Raw genomic sequence first — 22086 nt, forward strand, 5'->3', positions numbered from 1 at the left:
TAGGTGTAGTTTAGAGAATTTGAGAGTTAGAAATTGAGGGTGGAAAATAAAGTAAAAAAATGCTATAACTTTAAGCAGGAAATTTTAGATCCTGACTCAAATCAATGGAACCAAACATAAAAGTGGAAAAATACTATATATAGTTATAAAATAATAATGTCATATCCAAATTCATAAAAGTTTGAATGTTTATGCAGAGAAGTGTGGAAAGACATTGTGTGATAATGTACACAAGTTAAATTCTCAATTTGTTAATGTGCAAAGATTAGCATATTATTGAACAACAGTACATAATAATAATAATAAACATTACAAACATTTATCTATGGGCTGGGAATTTTAGAGTGTAGAATTTTGTTTTTCATCTAAATCTGTCTTATGCTATTTGATTTATTACCATATGTGTATTATTTGATAAAGATAAATAAAAACAGAAAAGAAATTATATCACCATATATTTTAAGAATCCTTATGGAAAAAGACTTGAAGTGCTGGTAAGTACAAAATTGCTAAGTAGTGTTCAAACCAACAAAATAACCTCTTAACTCAGTGGTTCTCCATGTGATTGCTCATGGGGAATCATCCAGATTTTGTCAGCTCTTTGGGACATGTGAAGGATAATCCAAATTGTTATATTTATATTATAGTTCGTATGGTAGTTTATGCATAAGCCACAACAGTTCAATGACACTTATATTTTGGGTGTTTCAAAAAATCTGTACATGTTTGCATATGATACACAACCAGAAATTAAAAATACTACTTGATGTGAGTGTACCTTCATGGTTAAGAGAGTTTCTTGGGTATTAGATTACTTTCACCTGGGTTTCAGGTGGCCTTGATCTTTAGAGTTTCTTGGAATTCTAGGTGGATACCCTTGACTTCATCCTTTGAAGGATGGAGGTATCTTTGGTTTCCATAATTCAGAACAGCTTACTAACCAATTGGCTTCATTATACCTGATTTAAACTTCTACTGAGTTTGACTTCACATTAGTGCATTTAGCAGAAGTCCTTCAGAAAGGTCAGGGAGTGGAAAGCAGGCAGAGTCGAGGAGAATATGGAGAGAAGTCAAGCAGTGCTTTCGCAATGCATTGGGAATGAAAAATAGTTGACAGTGTAATAAAAGCAACTCAGTTGCTGGAGATTCTTTACAAAAGCCCTGTGTGTTTGAGTACTTCTGGCTTAGGTTTTGCTATCATCCATTGTTTTTGCTTTGTTATGTGCACCCATTTCTGCCCTTTGGTTTGCCAGTTCCCATTGAATCCAAATTCACATTCAGTTTTTAGAGTTCAGAAGTTTAGTTACCTATGACTCTGGTTTGAGGGGCAATTGGAAAATCACTGGATTTAAACCTCAATTTAAATCTTGGAGCTGCTTGGTGATATAACTGACTATGGAAAATCACTTATCCTGGCTATTTCTCAGTTTCCATGTCTGTACAATGAGGATAATACCTCAATTTTTTATAGGATTATTTGGCTAAAATTATTTATGAATGGAAAAGAAGACATTGGCTTATGGAGAACATCATTGAAAACATGTTAATCAAAGGAAATTTCATTTCTAGGGTTTTTACTAGTGCTTCTTAGTCATCCTCAAGGAGTGTCTTAAATACCATATTGAATTTGCCTTGCTTGGAGACCCTGGCTCTGTACCTTTTACAAGTCCCTAGGTCATCCCTGTGTTTAGGCAGGTTTGAGAATGATCAACTTAAATACTTGTTAAGTGATTTAAGGGTTATATTATTAATTTTACTTCTTAATCATTCTGTTCCTTTGGAATAGGCCTCCAAACAAAGAAACCCTAAATGACAGTGAGATTCTGCAAAGTTAGGCAACATGGCTTCAACCAAGATACCTATCCTACACTAACTTTTCTCCTTACAATTGACATTCAGCGGGGGTGACTATTTTTATGCCTCCATTTACTTTCTTCATCAGTAAACCTTTCTTCAACTCTTTTATAGTCAGGCACTTTTTAAAAGTAAGTAAAGCACTCTACTTCTTTTTCAGTATAGGAAGGGAAGAACTCTAAGCAAATTATTTGAGTAGCAGGTGATAAATTGTCTGAGGACTTGGAGAAGAGGTGTTTAACTTAGACTACTTGGAGACTAGAAGTCCCATTGGCAAAAATTGCATTTGGAGGGATAGACAGGAATTTTACTTGTGATAAACAAGTAATAAAGATTAAAGAAAGGAAGGAAACTTAGGGGAAAAAAGGAAGACTGTAAACCACACTGGGTTATGCAAGACATTGCCAGCAGGTCTGTATTACTGGAACAAAGTGTCCAGGGCAAGGAAGAATGGAAAATGAATCCAGAGATGGAGGGTTGAGTGAGCTCAGAAAGGCAATGTTTGTCCTAATAAAATTTCCCCATGGCTTGAATTCCACATTGCTGGCTAAGAGAAAGAAGTATGGTGTTACCTATTGAGGAAGGTAGGGATGTAAATTAGTGAATGACTACTTTATGCAAGAGGAAGTAGAGCATTTCAAGAAAATGTCAAGTCTAGTCCAAATACAGAAAAACAGAAATTGAATGATGCCAAATTATAAGCTGTGAAAGACTGTCTTGTTTAGACAAGAAATTCTGTGTATTTTCTTTGACCAAGACATCTTAAAATGAGTATCTAAGTAAAATTTTACAGTGGTTTCCACATTTTTATATCTATTTCCTTTGTTATGAGTTGAGTTGTCTCTCAAAGAGTCATATTGAAGTCCTAACCCCCAGAACATGAGAATGCAGTCTTATTTGGAAGTAGGGTCTTTGCAGAGGTGATTGAGTTAAAATTGGGTTATTAAGGTGAGCCACAATCCAATATGACTAGTGTCTTATAAAAAGGAGAAATTTGGACACAGCAACAGACAGGCACAGAGAAAATATGATGTAAAGATGGAGGAGTGGAGCAATACAGCTTCAAGCAAAGGAAAGCCAAAAATTGCAGGCAAAACATCCAAGGATTGAAATTAGCAAGGAAGTGTCATGGATTTGGGACCCAGGTCCAGGAGCCAAAAAGTTCTTTCTCATTGGAGAAAAAAATTCAAGGACAGACACAGAGGATACTTAAGCAGGAGCAGGGTTATTAATGTAAAACAAAGTGAAAGCAGAGCAAAAGTGCCCCCTCCAGATGGGAGGATGGGCAGGCTCAAGAAGGAGCACTGTGCTGGAGGTACCAAGACCTCAAGCTTTAATTGGGGGTCAGGAGACATGAAGGTCAGCCCTGGAGAACTGGGTTAATGTTTCATCAGCTTTGAGAGAGTGGATTATGCAACATTAACTCCTCCCACACATCTAGCATATGTATATTTGGCCTTAGTCAGACCGGGACTGTCATTTTTTAAAAGCTGAGGAGGCTGTGGGTCAGCAAGGTCCTGCTGAATGTCACAAGTCATTCTGATAATGTCAGCAGTCCAGGATGTGGTTTCTTCTCACCATGCAAGCCATCCTTCTCAGCCATGAAGTTTCCCAATTCCCTGCCTAACCCTATATCAGGATTCTCCGCTGTAGGTTTCAAAGAAAGCCTGGCTTTGCCAACAGCTTGATTTTAAACTTCAAACTTTCAGGACTGTGAGATAATAAATATCAGTTATTTTAAGTCATCAAGTTTGCAGTACATTTTATGGCAGCCTTATAAGACCAACATATGGTTATTTTTTTCTTTCAAACAGCTAGGAATGAATGCCTGTAATCTTAGTACTTGCAAGGCTGAGGCAGGAGGATCTTGAGTTGTATGCTAGCCTGGCCTACATAGCAAGGCTTACATATTCTCAAAAAACAATTTTTTGGTGGGCGGGGGGTCGGGTAACCGGTAATAGAGCTGAACTCTCTTCCACTTGAGCCATGCCCTCAGCCCTTTTCCCTTTAGTTTTTCTTTCTTAGATAGGGTCTTGAGCTTTTGCCTGGGGCTGGCCTCAATCTAAGATCCATCTTTCTTCCCCTCCTGAGTGGCTGAGATTACAGGCATGAACCACTACATCTAGTTTGTTTGTAGCAATAATGTCTCAATAACATTTTTTTGCCCTGACTGGCCTTGAAGGTGTATCTTCTTATCTCCACTTCCCATTTAAAAGGCCAGTTAACAAAGGATTTTCACATTCCGATTTTTTTCAAGACAAGATCTAAAATAAGTAAATAGATAAATAAATCCCTTAACCTATTAGTACTGTGATCTTATAAAAGAACGAAATTTAACAAAAACAGTTAAAAGAACATACTTCAGAATAAGAGAAAATCCTTGACGTTTAGCTACTTGTAACTTTTCATACCTTGTCTTTATTTTACTTCTAAGTACAACGGGTTTAGCACTTGACCCACATTTCAGTGACCTACCCAGGAACCAGATGCACTTATGGACTTGTGATTCAGATGATAATATAATGGTTTCCTAGAATGCATTCTCTTGTGCAGTCAATAACACCATGTTCTCTGGAGCTGTTCCACGTAAGTAGAATCTTAACTTTGGAGTTGTTGGGTTTATTTGCCTTGGACCTTACTCAGAGAGCCATCCTGAAGACCCCTGAATGCTGATTTCTCTTACTGCAGAGATGAACTGCACACCTTCACTGTCTTTAAAAGAAATCTTGCCATGTGAGTCCATAAGAAACAGGATTCTGATCAAAACATTTGAGTCAAACTTAAATTTCGTGTATACTGAATACATTGTTTTCAAAGTGTCCAAATTAAGTCTTCCTCACAGAGATTTTAGGACAACCAGGCAACATCCATTTTTTTGTTGTTTTTTTTTAAAAAAAGTTTTAATATTCTTTTGGCTAGGAAAAAAACCTTACTGCTGTATAAAGAAGCCCATTAATGGAATGAAGTAACCCTTTTTCCTTTCTATTTTCTCTGACTTATTTTTTTTTGAAATGTAGGTTTTTCTCATAAAATGGGAAGTACCAGGAAAATTTAAATACGTATTCAGTAGGGTTCCAAGAAAAGGAATAAAAAACACAGGTAATATGAATATGGATAAAACTGTCCCTACCCAGTTGAAATTTCACACATAACTGATTTCTAAAGTTTTATTCATGGTTAAAATGATGAACTATGTTGGCGACAATTCCACATTTCCACTTAAAAAATCTTGAAGTGCAGGTGTCTGTGGTTATTTCATGACAGGGCCGCAGTTTATTGGTTAAAAAGGAATTTGCCTGAGAACATAAATGACTCCAAGAAAAATAATGTCTAAGATGCCCTCAAACTTATTTACCTCTTACTTTGAACTTGCAATGTTTTACTTTATTAAGCTAGTCACAGAACATCAGGGACCATAGCTATGGCAGAAAGCTACTGACAGTGAAATATTTCTTACATTTGGATATGTCCTGAATACCTGGTGGTATCCAAATTATTTTGCTTACTCAAGTTCAAGCTTTGGCTTTCTGAACAAATCAACTGCTCCTTAGCTGGTCAAGGGACCACTATGAGTGTGAACATTTGTATAAGATGTTTTGGAAGACAAAAAGATGCAATGTTGACTCATAAAGCATAGATAAGAGAACCTGATAACCTAATTGTCTCTATTGCTTAAAGACAATAGATTTCATGAGGATTCTGTTTGGTAGCATGCAGTTATAGTTTCTACTCTCAGAGTTGGTGTCTTGAATTACAGATTCCATCATGGAACCACTCTAATTCTAAAGCTTCTAATAAGTTTTCTCTATCTTCTTAGCCTAAGATTTTATAAGAATCCAGGTTTTTCCACTGCTATGGTGACACCAATATCCTGAGGCCACTATCCTGAGGCCAATATTGTTCCAATATTAGATTTCAATACTATTCAGGTTATTTAAGAACTCAGGAGCCCTTGATAAGTGTGAGCCTTATCTGCTAATTTCTGGATACAAAGAACAGCTAGACTCAAGCCTCCCTTGAGTTTACTCTGTTAGGAAAAACAACTCAAGAAACATCTTCAGATGGTATGATACAATATTGTGCAGGATGACTGGGAGGACCTAGCCCAATTGAAGGTGCTCATGTAAGAGTTCTGTAAGAAGGAATTTGACTTGTGTCCTGAAACCCAAGGGAAGATGGACCAGAGTGCATGGGAGAGACTGTTCACTTAGAGGAAGTGGAAAGCACAAGAATAAAAAATACAAGGGAGTCTCCTGCTGAAAATAATCTTTTCCTTTAATGAATTTATGTGACTTACACATGAGACTTCCTACTTAAATATATCCCCCATTGAATTTGGGCTTGACCTGACTAATATTCCTTCTCCTGTTGAATGAATTTGTAAATGAACTTGTGCATGTGCTCTGCTATTTGGTAAAAGCACAGAGACCAAAAGACATCATTTGTACCTCCATTAAATATCATCCCCCTCACACCCCCTTATGCAGAGCTGTGTCTTGGCCTTGGGTGATTGATATTCCCGTTAAATTCCCACAGAAAGGAGGATAAAGACATCTTCCCAAATTATTTTACCTCATGTGTGATACTGAATGATTGGCACTTTACTTTTAGATTTAAAAGAACTGAAAGAGAAGTGTGATAAATACTAAAACAAACAAACAGAACATATTTATGTTACTTAGAATTTTGTAGCTGTTAATATTTTGTCATCTTTTTCTTCTGGTTGCTTTATTTTTATGTGAAACATTGTGGATGTAGCTATAGACTTATTTAACTACGGCAATAGTCCCATCTTCAGATCCACAAAGGGCAACAAGAGTTAGGAATTGGGTATGTGTCCTTCTTTGCAATTTAACTCTCATACTTTAATATATAAATACATCTTTCCACAAACAATTTATGGAATCTTTGTGTGTGTGATCATTAGTAGCTTTTTATTATGAAATATTCCAGACATGTTCAAGAATGGAGTAAGTAATGAATGCCCACATATCCATGGAGTATCTGTGGCACAACCATGCTTAAATACCTGCACATCTGTGGTAGGTATATCTATGCATGGATACCCATGTATCCATATGATCTATCCATGTGGTATATCCATGCTTCTTCAAGTTATCAACTCATGACTAGCCTCATTTCATCTGCATCCCCAGCCAGTCACACCTGAAATCCTCCCATTTTTTTCAAAGCTAAATCACAGTTGCATGATCATTTCCTCAGTGTATATTTTACTATCTGTTTCTAAGTGATAATGAATTTGAAAAACACTCGGAGGCAGGGGTTATAGCTCAGTGGTAGGATGCTTGCTCAGCATGTGAGAGACCAATATTTAATCCCCAGAACTGCCAAACAGAAAAAAGAAGAAAAAGTAAAAAACTAAACAAGCTGGGTGTTGGTAACTCACAGGCCTGTCATCTCAGCTATAATGGGAAGCATAAAATAGGGGGATGGTTGGTCCAGGATGGCCTGGGCAAAATGTGAGCCCTTACCTCAAAAGTAACCAGGACAAAAAGGGTTGAAAGTAAGGATTAAATGGTAGAGCATATGACTAGCTTCATATGTGTGAAGCCCTTAGTTCAAAACCCCACTACTGATAAAAGAAAAAAAAACAAAACCAATAAACAACAAAAAACCCCACAAACCATGCTCTAAATATCACAAGAATTAATAATCCAGTTTTACTGTTCTCTAATTATTGACTAATATTTATTGCATAGTTTGTTAGAATCAGGATCTATGGGGGGCCCATTATTTGGAATTGGCTGAAGTATATGTCTTTAAAGTTAGGTATCTCCTCTTAGTTATTTTCTTTGCTATTTATTTAATCAGAAAATCATGCCATCAGTTGTGTAGTTTCACAATTGGGAATTTGCTGGCTTTATTTATGTAGAAACATTTAATATGTCTTTCTGTCCCTCTGGTTCCTGCACACTGGTAATTACATCTGTTTCCTTTATGGCACTAGGTTTCATGTTTGTGGCAAGAATCCTTCATAGATGATACTGCAAATCTTAGAGTCACCTGCCGCCTGACCTCCTCAACCCTAGCTGGTGGCCATTATCTAGACACACTAGTTCTCTGATTGACAGAAAGGTGCTCTCATTTCCTCCTTTATTTGACTAATAATGTGTGATTGTTTTTAGTGTCTCGACATATTACAGGTATTCTTCTGCATTTTGTTTTTGGTGTGTCTATGCTGACAAACAAAATATTTAATGAATTCCTTGCAACTTTCTGTGTGGGATTCTTCTTATAACTTTTTGATCCTTTATCATTTCTCCTGTTGTTGGGTGGAATCTCTTGGTTGCTTCAGAATTTTTGTTAATAAAAACAAAACCACAAGGAACTTCCATGTGGTGATCTCTTGGTGCACATGAGCCAGAGCTTCTATAGAAGATGAATTTTTAGATCATATGTGAGATTCATTTTCCACATTTCTAGGTGCTGTCAAGATTTCCCCATTGTTCCCAAATTCTTGTCAGTACTTAATGTCAGAATTACTGTTTGCCAATGATCTATGTAAAAACTACTTGTTATTTTAAATTTCATTTCTGCAGTAGTTGGTATATTTCATATTATTTACTGGCCATTCAAATACCCTCCTCCACAAATTATTTTTAATTAACCTTGAACATTTTTCATTGGCATTTATCTTTTCCATAATGTTTTCTAAAGTCCTTCTGTATGTCTGAAATTGAAAAATAATCTTTCACTTATTTTTGTTATAAACATTTCTTCTCCATCTTCTCATGTTGAAACCATTTGCTTTTTCTTTTGCTGATGGAAAATATAGAATGCATTGATTAACATTACAGGTGGTGGAGTTAGAATTCTTGGATTTAAATCACAGCTCTAGAAGTGCCTCCCATCTCTGTGCCTAAATGATCTCATATGTAAAAAAGGAGGCATCCACCTCCTGGGGATATTGTTAAGAGTGAATGACTTGTAGGTCCTTATGGACTGTACCTTGCACTTGTCAGTGCCTGAGCTCACCTAGCTATCATTATTTTCTTCAAGTATAATTTGAACTTAGATGTAGTTGAATTCATTTATGTCTTCCTGGTAGGCTCTGAATCACCTGATCTCTGAGTCACCGCTCTACTTTTTCCAAGTTTTCTGCTATTGGAAAGGAGCGGTGATTCTTACTATTATTACTGTGAAGTAACAGTAATCAAAGTAGCTACATTAATGAGGGCTTTCTGTGTGCCAGTCCCAGCACTGGCCTCCATGTGCACTTAATAGATAGTCGTTATTCATGACGCAGCAGTGGTCACTATCACCCTATTTCAGAAGTGTGGAAATAGAAGCTTAGGATAAGGAAAAATAAAACAACCAGCAAGGAGAGCTAGAAGGATTTTATACCACATCTTACGCATTTGTTACTCCCTATTTTGGATCAAAGAGGAAGGGTTATATTTACAGTCATATATTACACCTGTAAGAACCTAGAACTGAGAGGTGATGAGCTGACTTTTATCTCTTTTCTGCTAGCAGTGCCTCATCTTTATGGCCTTTAGTGTTCTTGTCAATAGAATGAGAGAATAAAATAAGATCACTGTGATTTGTTCCAGCTGTCAGATGCTATGGGTCTTGGGAAAAGTTGCACACATAGAGATGAACTGTACAGTGTCATTTAAAATCGTGACAACCTAAATTCCTGTCAACAGAGGTCAGTTAAGTAAATTATAGTGCAATCAATTAGGGAAATTGTATCTCATCATTTAATTTGTAAATATGAAAATGAGAATTAAATGACTATTTTTGGCACATTTTTAAGTGAGAAGGAAATATATTTATGTGTTTTGGTTACAACCACATAAAATTATGCATTCCAAATTGAAAAGGATGTACAATTGCTGTATAATAAAGAATTTGGTCTGTCTTTGTCCTCAGTTCCTTGGAGGTAACTTCTAACATCTTGGAATTTGCCAAATAACAGTTGTGTCTTTGTTTTCATGGTGAACTTTTGGGTCCTGTCTGGGTTTACACTAATGAGGTGACTCAGGATGAGACTCCATCATCAGAAAGACTGATGGGAAGATTAGGAGTTTGGACCAAGCAATCTTTGCCAGACTTCCAGGGAGTAGAAGAGGGCTAGAGACAGTTCATTCAGATGCCAATGATTCATGTTTACATTATAAAACCCCAATAAAGATTCAGCAGAAAGACTTGTGTGGGTTTCCTGGCTAGGAAGGTGAAAGGAGGTAATTGTGTCCTGATTCTGTGAGATACACTGGGATCCTCTGCACTGGGATAACTCCCAGTTCTTGCCCTGTAGCTCCATCTGACTGGTTCTCATTGGTATCCTTTATGGTACATCTATGATCCTAAGTATAGTGCTTTCCCTGCGGCACTAGATTGTGAGTCATTCTAGCAAGTTAGCAAATGTATATGGGTCATGAGACTCAATCTGTATTTAGTTTATTAAAAGTGCAAGTGGTGTAGGGACCTCCTGACTTGTGGTTGGCATCTGAAATAAGAATGGTCTTGTTGGGGAATATGTACTCTGAAGTGCACACTAACTCTGTGTTGTTAGTGCCAGAACTGCATTTCAGTGTTGCAACAAACATTTTGAAAAACTCTTTGGTAATACCCATTAAAATTTACGCATATTCTATGACAAAGGAATTTAATTCCTTGATAGGTACCTCAGAGAAATAACTGCTGTATTCAACAAATCACATGCTTATATATGTTTATAGTCTCTTATTCATAAAAATGCAGACAAAAAACATCCCAAATGCTCATCAGCAGTTCAGCAGTAGAATTACAATCGTAGTATGGTCACGCAATGGAATGCTGTGCCGCAGTGTAATGTAAAACCTAGCATTATGTGAAAGAAGCCAGGTACAAAAGAGTACATTCTATGTAATTACTTTTTTAACAAAGTACAAAATTGAGCAAAATAATACGTGGTGACATCTCATAATGGTGGTTACTTCTGGAAAGAATTGACTTGGCGCAAGACTGGGAGCTCTCGACATTGCTCAAAACATTCTGTGTCTTCACTGTGATGGTAGCAACATGGGAATAGGTGTATGGTTAAAAAATTTGACAAAGGACACACTTAGAAGTTCAGCACTTTTGTGTGAGTAAGTTGTATGTATCCATTAGGAAAAGAGAAAGGAAAAAAATTGCATATTTTTCAAATGGACAAATTTGTATGGGGATGAGATTTTTAGGGATTTTTTAAATTCATGTTTCCTAATGTATGATTACAGGTAATACAACCAAATAATTCTATTTACCCAAAATTGATATAATAGAATCTCCATTTACTGTCACCTGCTACTAGTCACAAATTTCCATACGTACCCATATTTGGCAAATTGTGGGTCATGAGAACCCACAAATTTGTAGCCAGTTGAAGTCTGTTACCAAGCTTAATCATGGCACCAGAGAGTCAGGGGACAGTATGGAAGACTCGGGATAGCTGGCTCAGCCACTTAGTAGTTGGATGAAATTGGACAAAGGACAAAAAGAACTCTCAGTAAGTTAGGAGACAAATAATATGTACAAACACCAAACACACAGTGAATGTATTCTGTGAGCGTAACCTTTAGAATTATTGTTAGTGGTCATTATTATATAGAAAGATCAGCTGGAAGAGAAAAGCTTTGAATTTCCAGACTTCTAAACTTTCTGGCATTTAAGTTCTTATTCTTTGATTCAAAAACTGAAAGCCTCATAAATAATAGGGCACAGGGAGAGGAGGTCTCCTGGAGCAGGAAATGTAAACTCAGGGTTAAGCTCTTCCTCCTGACAATGCGACAGGCATCCTAGAACCTGTTGCCTCTCAGACCTGCCCCATGCATGCTTATTTATAAATCCATTTAGCAGAAAGCCCAGAGGGAAGGCATGAAAACCTAGTCCTTAGATAGAAATGCAAAGGTCCTTCAGCCTGAAGTGAAGAAAAACATATTCATTTGGCTTTAAATAAGGTATTGGCTGAGTTTGAAATGGAATTTTAGTCTAGAGTTTGGGTGAGCATATCAATAGGTAGTGTATCCTCCTGCCCCTTTGTTGTATTGAGGAGTCAGTAGATTTAGAAATTTGACATTTCAAGATACCATAATTCAGAAATTAGACAAATATGTCATAAGATACCATGTGGATTTTTGCTTTGTCTTTAGTGTCTGATTCAACACTGCATGGCTTGTGGCTTAGGTAAGATGTGTCTGAAGTTTTTCATGAACTGATTTTCATTTTAGTTTAGTGTTTATTATCTCACAGAAACCTTTACATTTTTTTCATACTTTTTAAATGATTTTCTGTTCTCAAACCCCTATTTACAAACATTGGATAATGATGCTAAATTTAAAAACAAACCAAATAGCAGAAGCTTTGGCTGTGTAGTTATAGAAATCATACATTAAATCATTTTTATCGTAGGCTATCTCAGACATTTTAATATTCTGTTGTGCAGTATTATTGTATGGGATAGTACCAAATTTTCTACAACTCATTTACCCCATGAACCTTTCTATTTTTTTGCTTACCACACACACTGGTCTCTCTTGAGGCTAATTTTATAGTAAAACTGCAAGTGATAATATGCACACACATAAAAAGGTGGTATTGTTTTGACAAGACAGATCTATTGGCTTATGGGGAGAAAAATCAACATGTATGACCTTCCTTGTAAGCAAAATGCTTATAATGATAAATAATTATAAGTTTAGGTGAAATAATCAAAGTGACTGTTCCTTTGTTCCCAGGTTGGATAGTAGATGCTACTTTTGGTTACACAGCAGGTAGTATCATTTAATTAAGTATTTAACAGTGAAACTGGTTATTATTTAGACTTTGTGCATTCATAATTACTCACTGTAAATGGACATATGTGTGAGATTATTAATTTTCATTGATAAAGGTGGAAACTTCTATCATTTTTTGTGCTGTTTTCCTAAAATGATACAAGATAATTACTTTTGGTGATATACTTATGATTTGTGAAATCCATCTTTAAAATATAATTCAGTTAAGTGTTTTATTTTTCTGCAGTAGACTGGGAAATAAAATTGTCTCTGAAGAAGAAAAAAACCACTTTGCATTTTGAAATCTGATTTTATAGCTACAGTGATCAGAGCATCATTCAATTCAAACAAAAGAATTTAATCTAGAGAATATGTCTCATTTGCATGAAGTGTCTGGTTCCAAAATGCCTCCTACACAAATTTGGATTGAATGTACTTTCTGCTTCCCCAGTGTTATTGAAAGACCAAAATAATACCCTGCTCACCAATATGTGATAAAAATCCAACACTGGTATTTTCAGAGAGCATCTTTGATATAAATATATAGCCCATTATATTTCAATGTAAGAGAACTTTAATATTCCTTAATGGGTTGCAGGCATAATTCACCTTTTCCACTGAAAGACACACACCTTGTTTATGCACAGGCAACAGAACATGACAAGGCAAGCCCTTCTTGATTCGTGACCTCTTTCTGCTTTTAATTTTTCTTGCAGCTGGTGACTGAAGTGACAATTATCTCTGTGGTTTTTGTTGTAGAAACTTGTGATGGTATTCTGAAAGTGATGTAAGATTGACCTTGGTGGGGAGGAGAATGAGAACTACTGGAACAAGCCAGATTCACACATTTGGGTGACCACTGGCTGTCTCAAGCTCCCTGTATTGTTAGCACTGGTTCTGTGGAAATGGGGGTGAGCACAAATCAAGGAAAGTTTGGAAATCTGTCTGGCATGAGAAATTGGCAGTACACATAAAGAATAATCCTATAGCAGGCCCCGTGGCCTTTCACACTACTGTCCTTTATCAAGTCCACGGTAAGTAAAGAGATACCATAATTTAAAATTCCTTTTTAGTGTTTGGACTGAGATGTTGAGTTGAATTTAAGAATTAGATTAGATTAAAACTTGAAAAGATCATAGAACTTGCTGCCAACAGTTCAAATGAGTGGGGTACCAAATGGTGAGTATAGGAATGAGAGGTTCTTGTTGACCCTGCTATTCACATATATTGCATTAGGAAAAACATGATGGCCAACACTGATTTCCCACTGCACACAAAATGACCATGTCAAGTACATTTCACAAATTATCACATGTAAACCTCACCACAAGTTTAAGGGATGTATATAGGTGATCAAAGAGGGTAAAAAAGCAGATCAAAACTTTGTTCTCATTCTAATAGTTGGGAACCACTGATGTGAACCAGAGGACAAAGCTGACGAGGGAACTTGAAGTTTTATCCGAGATCTTATGTTTGTTTGTTGCTTGTCCTGTCCTGGAAAGGGATGAAGAGAGTTAATTGACGTCAGGCCCAAACTCTCTTGTATCCCCCCAAATAAGCCCAAGAATATTGGTATATATTAGATGGTCAATAAATGTCACTGAATGACTCAACAGTTCTCTGTATATATCAATTTTTAGAAAGGAGGATTTATATATATATATATATTTTTTTTTTTTAAAAGAGTACTGGGGATTGAACCCAAGGCTTCACACATGCCAGGTTAGCACCCTACAACTTGAGCCATACCCCATGCTTTTTGTTTACATTTTTATTTTTGTATTTTTTCTTTAACTTTGCCAGGTTGGCCTCTGGAACTCTCAATTTTTCTGCCTTTGTCTCTGGAATAGCTGGGATCACAGGCGTGTGTCACCACACTCAGCTTTATATACTGTATTTTTAGAGTTTAAAAGGTACCAAATATAACATAAGGTTGAAGTTGGATAATGGCATATAATTTATTTTCATAGTTGCCCAACTGACCAAATCTATTTTGAAGTCTGTTTTTGGGCAGTGGTTTAGATACACTACTGTGTTAGCCTGTTGGCATTAGCAAGATTTGATAAACCTTTAATTATCCTGAAGGATTATCAAACTGCAACAATTGTTGATCCTACATGAAAAAAAGCACTTAGTATGCAGACTGTAATGGGTACATTTATCATTCCCTTATCATACCGAACTTCAGGCTTATTATCTATTTTCTAAGAAAGTAGAAATGCCTTTTCATAGAATAAAAATGCTCTTTATAATGTGAGCAGTCTATCGAAGCTGTACAGATTGGCTCTTTCATGAAACAGGCAACATTCCAGTGAAACTGACAAGCTTTATTTCTATTTGTTGTGTTTTTTTTTTCTCATTACAGATGGACCCGATTCAGAAAGCTGTAATAAATCACACATTTGGGGTTCCTCTTCCTCATCGAAGAAAGCAAATCATATCATGCAACATTTGTCAGTTGAGATTTAATTCTGATGTAAGTTTATCATTCAGTATTCACTTTAAAAATGTATTATGTGGTTCTAATCTTGCAGAACTAAAGATTTCTTAAACATTTTTCTCTGGGAACTGGGCATGTCAAAATTCAAAGGTAGCATTTAACTCTGTGCTTTGATTTTAAAGTTTATTACATCATGTTTGGTTATTTACTGCAGAAAAAGTGTATAGTCATATATTTACAGCTTAATGGTTTGTCTTTAGCGTCTTGGGACTGCTAAATGTAGGTACTATACTTTGAGGAATAGTCAAATCTAGGGTTAGTCAAGTTTTTCATAAATTATACCTCTGAAATAAGATAGACACCAACTCATAGTCCAAGACCAAGTTTTGGGCTTTGTAAACTCTCTTTGCCTGCTGTTGTGGCCCTCAGTTCCAGATCAGGCCTGCATCCTCAATTCCATTTATTCTCAAGCTCTCTGGAGTTTTAGCAATTTAACACGAAATCCTAAAGACCTCAAATCTTAGAAGACTTAAAAGAATAAAATAAACTGGAGAAAATGATGGAAGAGAAGCATGTGTCAACCTGACCAGCAATTTGCAAGTTATTCAGGAGTTTATTCACACCATTTGTGAGGATCAGGTGAACTCTGCATGTATCACAGTGATACCAATTTTAACTAGTGGCCAATATGAAAGATCTTTGTGACATTGTTCCCACCTATATTCCTGCTTTGGTGGCAGTTGGTCCTGAGAGATACAGAAGAGAAGGGAATGTTGGTTTTCAAGGAGTAGGAACTGGACTTTGTTCAGACTGTGGGCAAATGGAGGCCCTATGTTATCAATGTGGAATCCTCTAAGATGTAATGACCAGATTCTAAGTTGGTAATGTGGACTCCATAGAATAGTAAACCTTGCAGTATTTCATATTCACAGTCAAGTAAGCCTCTTGGATGTTCTGGTAATACACATAGTATAGGAAATAATCAGGTATAGGGAACAGATGTGGCATAAACAAAGTGGCTTGTTTCTTTTGTGAGAACATTTCCTTTTGTAAATGAATTGCTACTGTCTTAGACACTCAGCCTTCAAAGGCAATCCAATATTCTTTCTCTTTGCTTAAAAAGGAGAAGATTAACTGGATAGTACCTATCTTAGTTCATTTAGGCTGCTATAGCAAAATATCATAAGCAGAGTTCCTTATAAACCATAGAAATGTACTTCCCATCATTTTGGATGCTGAGAAATACAAGATGGAAGCTCTGGCAGTTTTGGTGTCTGGAAAGGGCCTGCTGTTTGGTTTATAGATGGTGCACTTTTCCTGTGTTGCACATAGTGGAAGGGGTGGAGGAGTTCCTTTTGGCCTGTTGTATAAGGGCACCAGTCTCATCCATGAAGGCTCTACCTTCATAAAATACCAGTTCCCAAATGACCTAGCTCCTCATACCCTCACCCTGGGGGTTAGAATTTCAACACAAGAGTTTGCCGGGAGTGTAAACAATCGAGACCACAGCCTCACTTGAATAGTTTCAGTTGCTTAAAAAGAGACACCAAAGATACACCATTTTATTTGAATGGACTTTTTTAGTATTGTAGACTTTTACATTAAAAAGTTTTTTGAATACTGAAAAACTTGATTTGGACTTTAAGTTTATCATAGGATTGTTTAATTAATTAAACATAAAGTATTTTCAAATCATGATTGTTACATAATAATCTCTTCCAAATGCTAGTACTAAAGCTAATAGTTAGAACTTCGATAATTTCTGAATATTAAATGAACACCAATATATTCCCAAAATTGTTATTTTAAGTGGCTCCTTCTTAGTTCTTTTTTCCTTAAATTGTATTGCTATTTCACTTTGATCAGACAAAGATGCAGAAGTCTCCCAGAAGCCATGTTGCCAGCTTCTTGCATATATAGTAATAGAGCTATTTTAAATATCTCCTCCTGCCAACAATTTCACAATGGAAACATTGCATTAAGAAAAATTCTTGTAAACCAGGAGCCAGAAAACTTTCAGGTCATGGGCGCCAGTCTCCCACTGAGTACAGGAATTCCACCTGTCATATCCTGACTGAATCATTAGGTTCATCATTCCCACTGATGGGCCACTCTCCATTTCCAGACAGTGGTTCCATTTTTTTGAGTATTTCTAATCTTGTAGACTGATATCAAAGTTATGATTTGAAACTAGAAATACTGTCATAAATGTTTTAGTTTAACATATATATTTATATGTATTTCTATTAATATTAACCTAAAAACATCAATGTATAATTATTGCAGAACTAAAATACAGTAGTGGAAACTCACAGATTTAAAAAACGTCCTTGTACCTTTATGATGTCAATAAGAGGTGCAAATGTCCTGGAAATAATAGATTTCCTTACTTATTGACCAGTCACATCTGTAATATTAATTTTAGAAAATATTTAGATACTGAACACCAAGATCAATTATTTATCAATTGATTCATATATAAGATGATCCCTATATAAACAAAAAATCAGTGGAGCACTGGTGACTTATGCCTGTAATCCTAGCTTAAATCAGAAGGTTTACCATTCCTGGCCAGCTCCAGGAAAAAGTTAGCAAGACCCTTTCCCAACTAATTGGACTCAGTGGCATGTACTGTCATCTCAGCTATAGGGAGGATGAGATCAGGAGGATCACAGTTCCAGGCCAGCCCAAGCAAAAAAAGTTCATGAGACCCCCATCTCAATAGAAAACTTCTGGGTGTGATGGTGCATGCTTGTCATCCCTGCAACAGTGAAAAGCCTAAATAGGAGGATCATTGTCCAGGCCAGCCTAAGCAGAAAGCAAGACCCTATCTCCAAAATCAGCAACTAGGTTTGGAAGCATGGCTCAAGCAGTAGACAGCTTGCCTAGCAAGTGGGAAGTACTGAGTTCAAATCCCAGTATAACCAAATGAAATAAAAAAGAAGGAAAAGAAAAATCAAAATAAAATGTACATATACATCATATTAGACTATTTTAATCCTAAATCTCAATACTTTTGTTCTTTCCAGGTAAATTTGGATTTTGCCTTCTTGTTTTCCTTTTTAAAACTAGAGTAGTTCTGGAAAAACAACACTGTAGTTTAGTCATATGCTTGGTTGAATCTTCTATCATGTAGGAAAGTATTTTTGCTTTATGAACCTTTTTATATTTCAAAGCTTCTTCCCCTTCCAAAGAAAATAATAGCTTGTAGTTCTTTTCATCTCTGGATTATGAAAATTCAATTTCCTTTCCCTCAAGCTTTTATTTATTTTTTTAACCCTTTATATTGTAAATTATGTAGTTTGGTGTTTTGCCATACCTGTTTCCTGTTAGAGGTATGTTACAGTTTCCATTGTGGGGCCTAGAAAGCTTTTTTGATGTCATAAATTGGATTACATGCATTTAATCAGATTGCCTTCTTCTGTTATAGACTTTTCCTGAGTAAAAATCTTTTTGACATTTATATGAAACATACATAGGATTATGAAAACGTCTTCCCATTAAAGACTGTAAGGTTGTAATTTGTCCAATTATTTTATCAACATATTCAAATAAGCATAAATTACCATATGGCCTGGGTGAGGTGCTAAGTATACTTTTGAAAGACAATTTACAGCAGGTCCAACAGGAATATAAGATTATTTATTACAAGTAGTAGAAAATGAATATCCAATGTTTGTTTATAGAAAATGAAATAAGATCTCAGGCACCAAAGTAAGGAATATAAAATCTAAGTTTTATTATAAAGTCCAAACAATAGAATTTTATAACATGCTAGAGGCAGAAAGGACTTTTTACTTATTTTACACACAGAAGCTGGGATGCAGATAGCATGGGAGATTTGTAGGAGGCCATGTGGCCTGTAGCTCACGGGCAGGGACAACATTCATTTTTCCACTGTCAAAGCCTCGGCTGGTCAAGATAGTGTAGCAATGCATTCTTAAATTTCTGTGGATGCTACAGCAGTGGTGTAGATGAAGATTTTTACATTTCCTGCTTAGTCAGCTGTCCAGGAGAGAGGATGGCTTCATGGTTTTCTTCCTTAAAGGAACTTAATGGGTGGGGTCAAAGCTGGAAGTTCATTGGCAAGGCCTCATCCACCCACAATCTCTCAAATACATCACTCATACTCACTCTCACCATTCCAACATAAATACGTTGAAAGTTTAAATATAGATTCAAGTGACTGAACAATAATACAGTAACAATGCGTCCTTGATGACTTGAGACTATAAAGCTAGGATTATTATTATTTCAAGGATACTGATAAACAAGAAAGGCAAACAACTGTAGAAGATAACATTGCTTGGAAACCTCTTATCCTTTAAAAGGGAGGATGTTGGAATCATCACCAATGTAATTGATAAGTTTTCCAGTGGCATTGTTTCCAGTCAGTATTGGTGTCTCCAATCATTATTATTGTTCTGCATTTTTGAACCCAGAAATGTAGTGAAACTTGGCATTATATTTGTATTTAATTCACATCTACTCATTCCTACCATCCATAACCAAGTAGCTCAATATAAGGAAAATGATGATAGTATTTTTTGATTTCCAAATGACCAAATCAGTGAAGTACACATTCTTCATACCATGTCCTAAGACATCTTTTTAACATTACAACCAATATTATTTTTGGGACTGATGTTTACAGAAAATACTATTGAAACAAAGCATAATGGTATTTGTATTAGAAAGAACTAAACCCTTACTGCTTCCTACCTTATTTTCTAAATTTCCTTTATAAGCATGCTTGAATTTTTTTTTAAAGGAAAAAGGAATCATGGCACCTATTATCTTCTTATAGGTTTAAAATTGCATGTTTCTTCTCATATTATAAATTCCATTCTTTAAGGTCAGTTGCAATTTTCTAAATATTTCCTGCCTACTTCTGGGAGTGCGTACTGTCTAAAAATATGCCCATGAGAGTACATTGGTATTATTAGTCTCTCATTGTGATTTCAGCATTTTATTTAATATCCTAGGGGAAAGGTTACTAACACTCTATGCATGCAGTATGTGCATTTAATATCAAACTCGAAGGCCACTTCCAGTGCAGCTGAGAGAAAGGGAAGGAAAAACCATCCATCCAGATGAGACAGGTTCTTGTCTGGAGCTGCTTTCAAGTTGGCTGCTGCATGTCTCTGGGCTGTTTTTTGAACTTAAAGGTTCTAGGATCATCTAATTTAAAATGACTAGCCACACTTTTCAGTGATGTCATAAGAATTAAATAAACTCTGACATGTAGGCTCTTGGATTACAAACTGTGTAGTGAATGAGAATGAAAGAACATGTTTATTTTATGGGATAAATAATGTAGTTGTGTTTTTCTTTTGAAAATTGAACTGCTTAAGAAGTATGAAAGTCTGAAAATATCTTTGCTATTCTCTAGAAAAGAGGGATCTACTCTGTTTCAAGTGTGAGTGTTTAGCATTTCACTGTTGATATGAGGAGTTCATTCCTGATAAATCTTTACCTTTTAAAATATGCTGGAACAAATTTTCACTGGGAAAGCTGCATCTATTAAACCTTTCAACCTTGTAAAGTCTCTTGGTGCTGCTGTGTCCCAAAGGATCTTCTGAAGGACTCAGTTATGAATTAAATTTCCAGGCACCTTTGAAATATCCCTTTCATTAGAGAATGTCCTCTGACAGTCTCCAGGACTCACAGTTATTTGGAGTTTTAGATTGAGTATCATGGCCTTCCCACTGGGACTCTTTCTTCTTCAAAAGCAGTCTTTTGACAGAGCCATTCGGCTTATATGAAAGAGGAAACACATCTGAGAACCTGATGAGGGTTAGTGAGGTTGTAGGGTCAGCTCTGAGAGGGAGCTAGCTCTGGAGACTGTACTGATGGACTGAAGGCCATAGCTGTATCTGAAACACGTGGCCGGGCGGTCTCCTATGAAGAGCTTAGCTTCTGAGTGTGCACTTGGACACATTTCATCCCTCACTGCACTAGCTTCTACTTCTTTAGTGGAAGGAAGTGCCAGAAAATAAAACTTACCAGAAGAACCAAGAAAGATATATTGGGTTTGGATATTAGAGGTTTCAGGAAAAAATAAGTCAGCCAAAAACATAGGAATCTATATGCACAATGTGCTTCTTTGACAGGAGTTTAAAAATAAATTCCCAATTATTTGGATATTTTAGGATTCTCCTAACTAGGCATTGATACTCCAGAGTTTCATCTAGGGATGGAATAAAGGCAAGGAGAAAAAAAATCTAAGTCTGTATTTCTCTGTTTCTTTTCTTTTTTATCAAAGAAAAACAAAATAATTAAAAATTCAATTTTCTTGTCAACTATTGTTAGACATGAAAAATTGGACCTTGAGTATCTAAAAAGAGTTTTAAAAGATAAATTTTATTTTAAATATTAGTAGTGGATATGTACATAACCTCCCTCGAGTAAAGGAATGTTGGCATTTCTAGTGAGTACTATGAGCATCTCAGAGAACTCTTTTATATTAGTGCAAAGATATGTCCATGAAGTCTTTCTGTTCATTTGAATATTTTATAGATGTAGAAAACAAAGGACTGTATATTTAGTTGACTTTTTTTTAAGGTTACTAACTGTTGAAATAGCTAAGCAGGCAAGAAAAAGGACTCCAAAGTCCCTGCATACTGCTTTTATTAATCATATCAGGTGGCAAACCCTGAAGGACATTTCTTTTCAGAGTTGCATTGACATGGACTGATAATTTTCAGCTAAGACATTTACCATTAATGTTCTACTTATGAACAACCACAGAAATCAATCAAGGGTGGATCCAAGTAGTACATGCATAGATGGCTACAATATAAAAACACCTTTCAAGATTGAGAGGCACGTAAAGAGCATTACTCTTCAGGTAAGCAGGGAAGGGAGCAGGAGATAATGTGTGCTGAGAGTCTGTGTCAATGCAGGCAAAATGTCTATGAAGAGGGTTGAGCATGGACAAAGTATGGAAGAGCAGGATGTAATGAGGAGGGCAGGGTGACGCAGGGAGGCAAGAGTTATTTCCAGTTCAGTGAACTAAAAGTTGGCCATGGG

General features: G+C 36.1%; 1 protein-coding gene across 5 annotated transcripts in view; it reads left to right on the top strand.

Moving 5' to 3' along the window:
* Window positions 1-22086, top strand: part of Znf385d (zinc finger protein 385D) — a 975601-nt gene that overhangs the window by 840622 nt on the left and 112893 nt on the right. For 4 of the 5 annotated variants that reach the window (XM_074043826.1, XM_074043823.1, XM_074043827.1 and 1 more), the window contains one exon: window positions 14980-15090. The exons of the other annotated variant lie outside the window; for it this stretch is intronic. In XM_074043826.1, coding sequence (XP_073899927.1) covers window positions 14980-15090 — 111 coding nt within the window. The remainder of the gene's footprint in view (window positions 1-14979; window positions 15091-22086) is intronic. 5 annotated transcript variants of the gene reach the window in all.

This window comes from Castor canadensis, chromosome 10, assembly GCF_047511655.1.
Source record: "Castor canadensis chromosome 10, mCasCan1.hap1v2, whole genome shotgun sequence".
Lineage (NCBI taxonomy): Eukaryota > Metazoa > Chordata > Mammalia > Rodentia > Castoridae > Castor > Castor canadensis.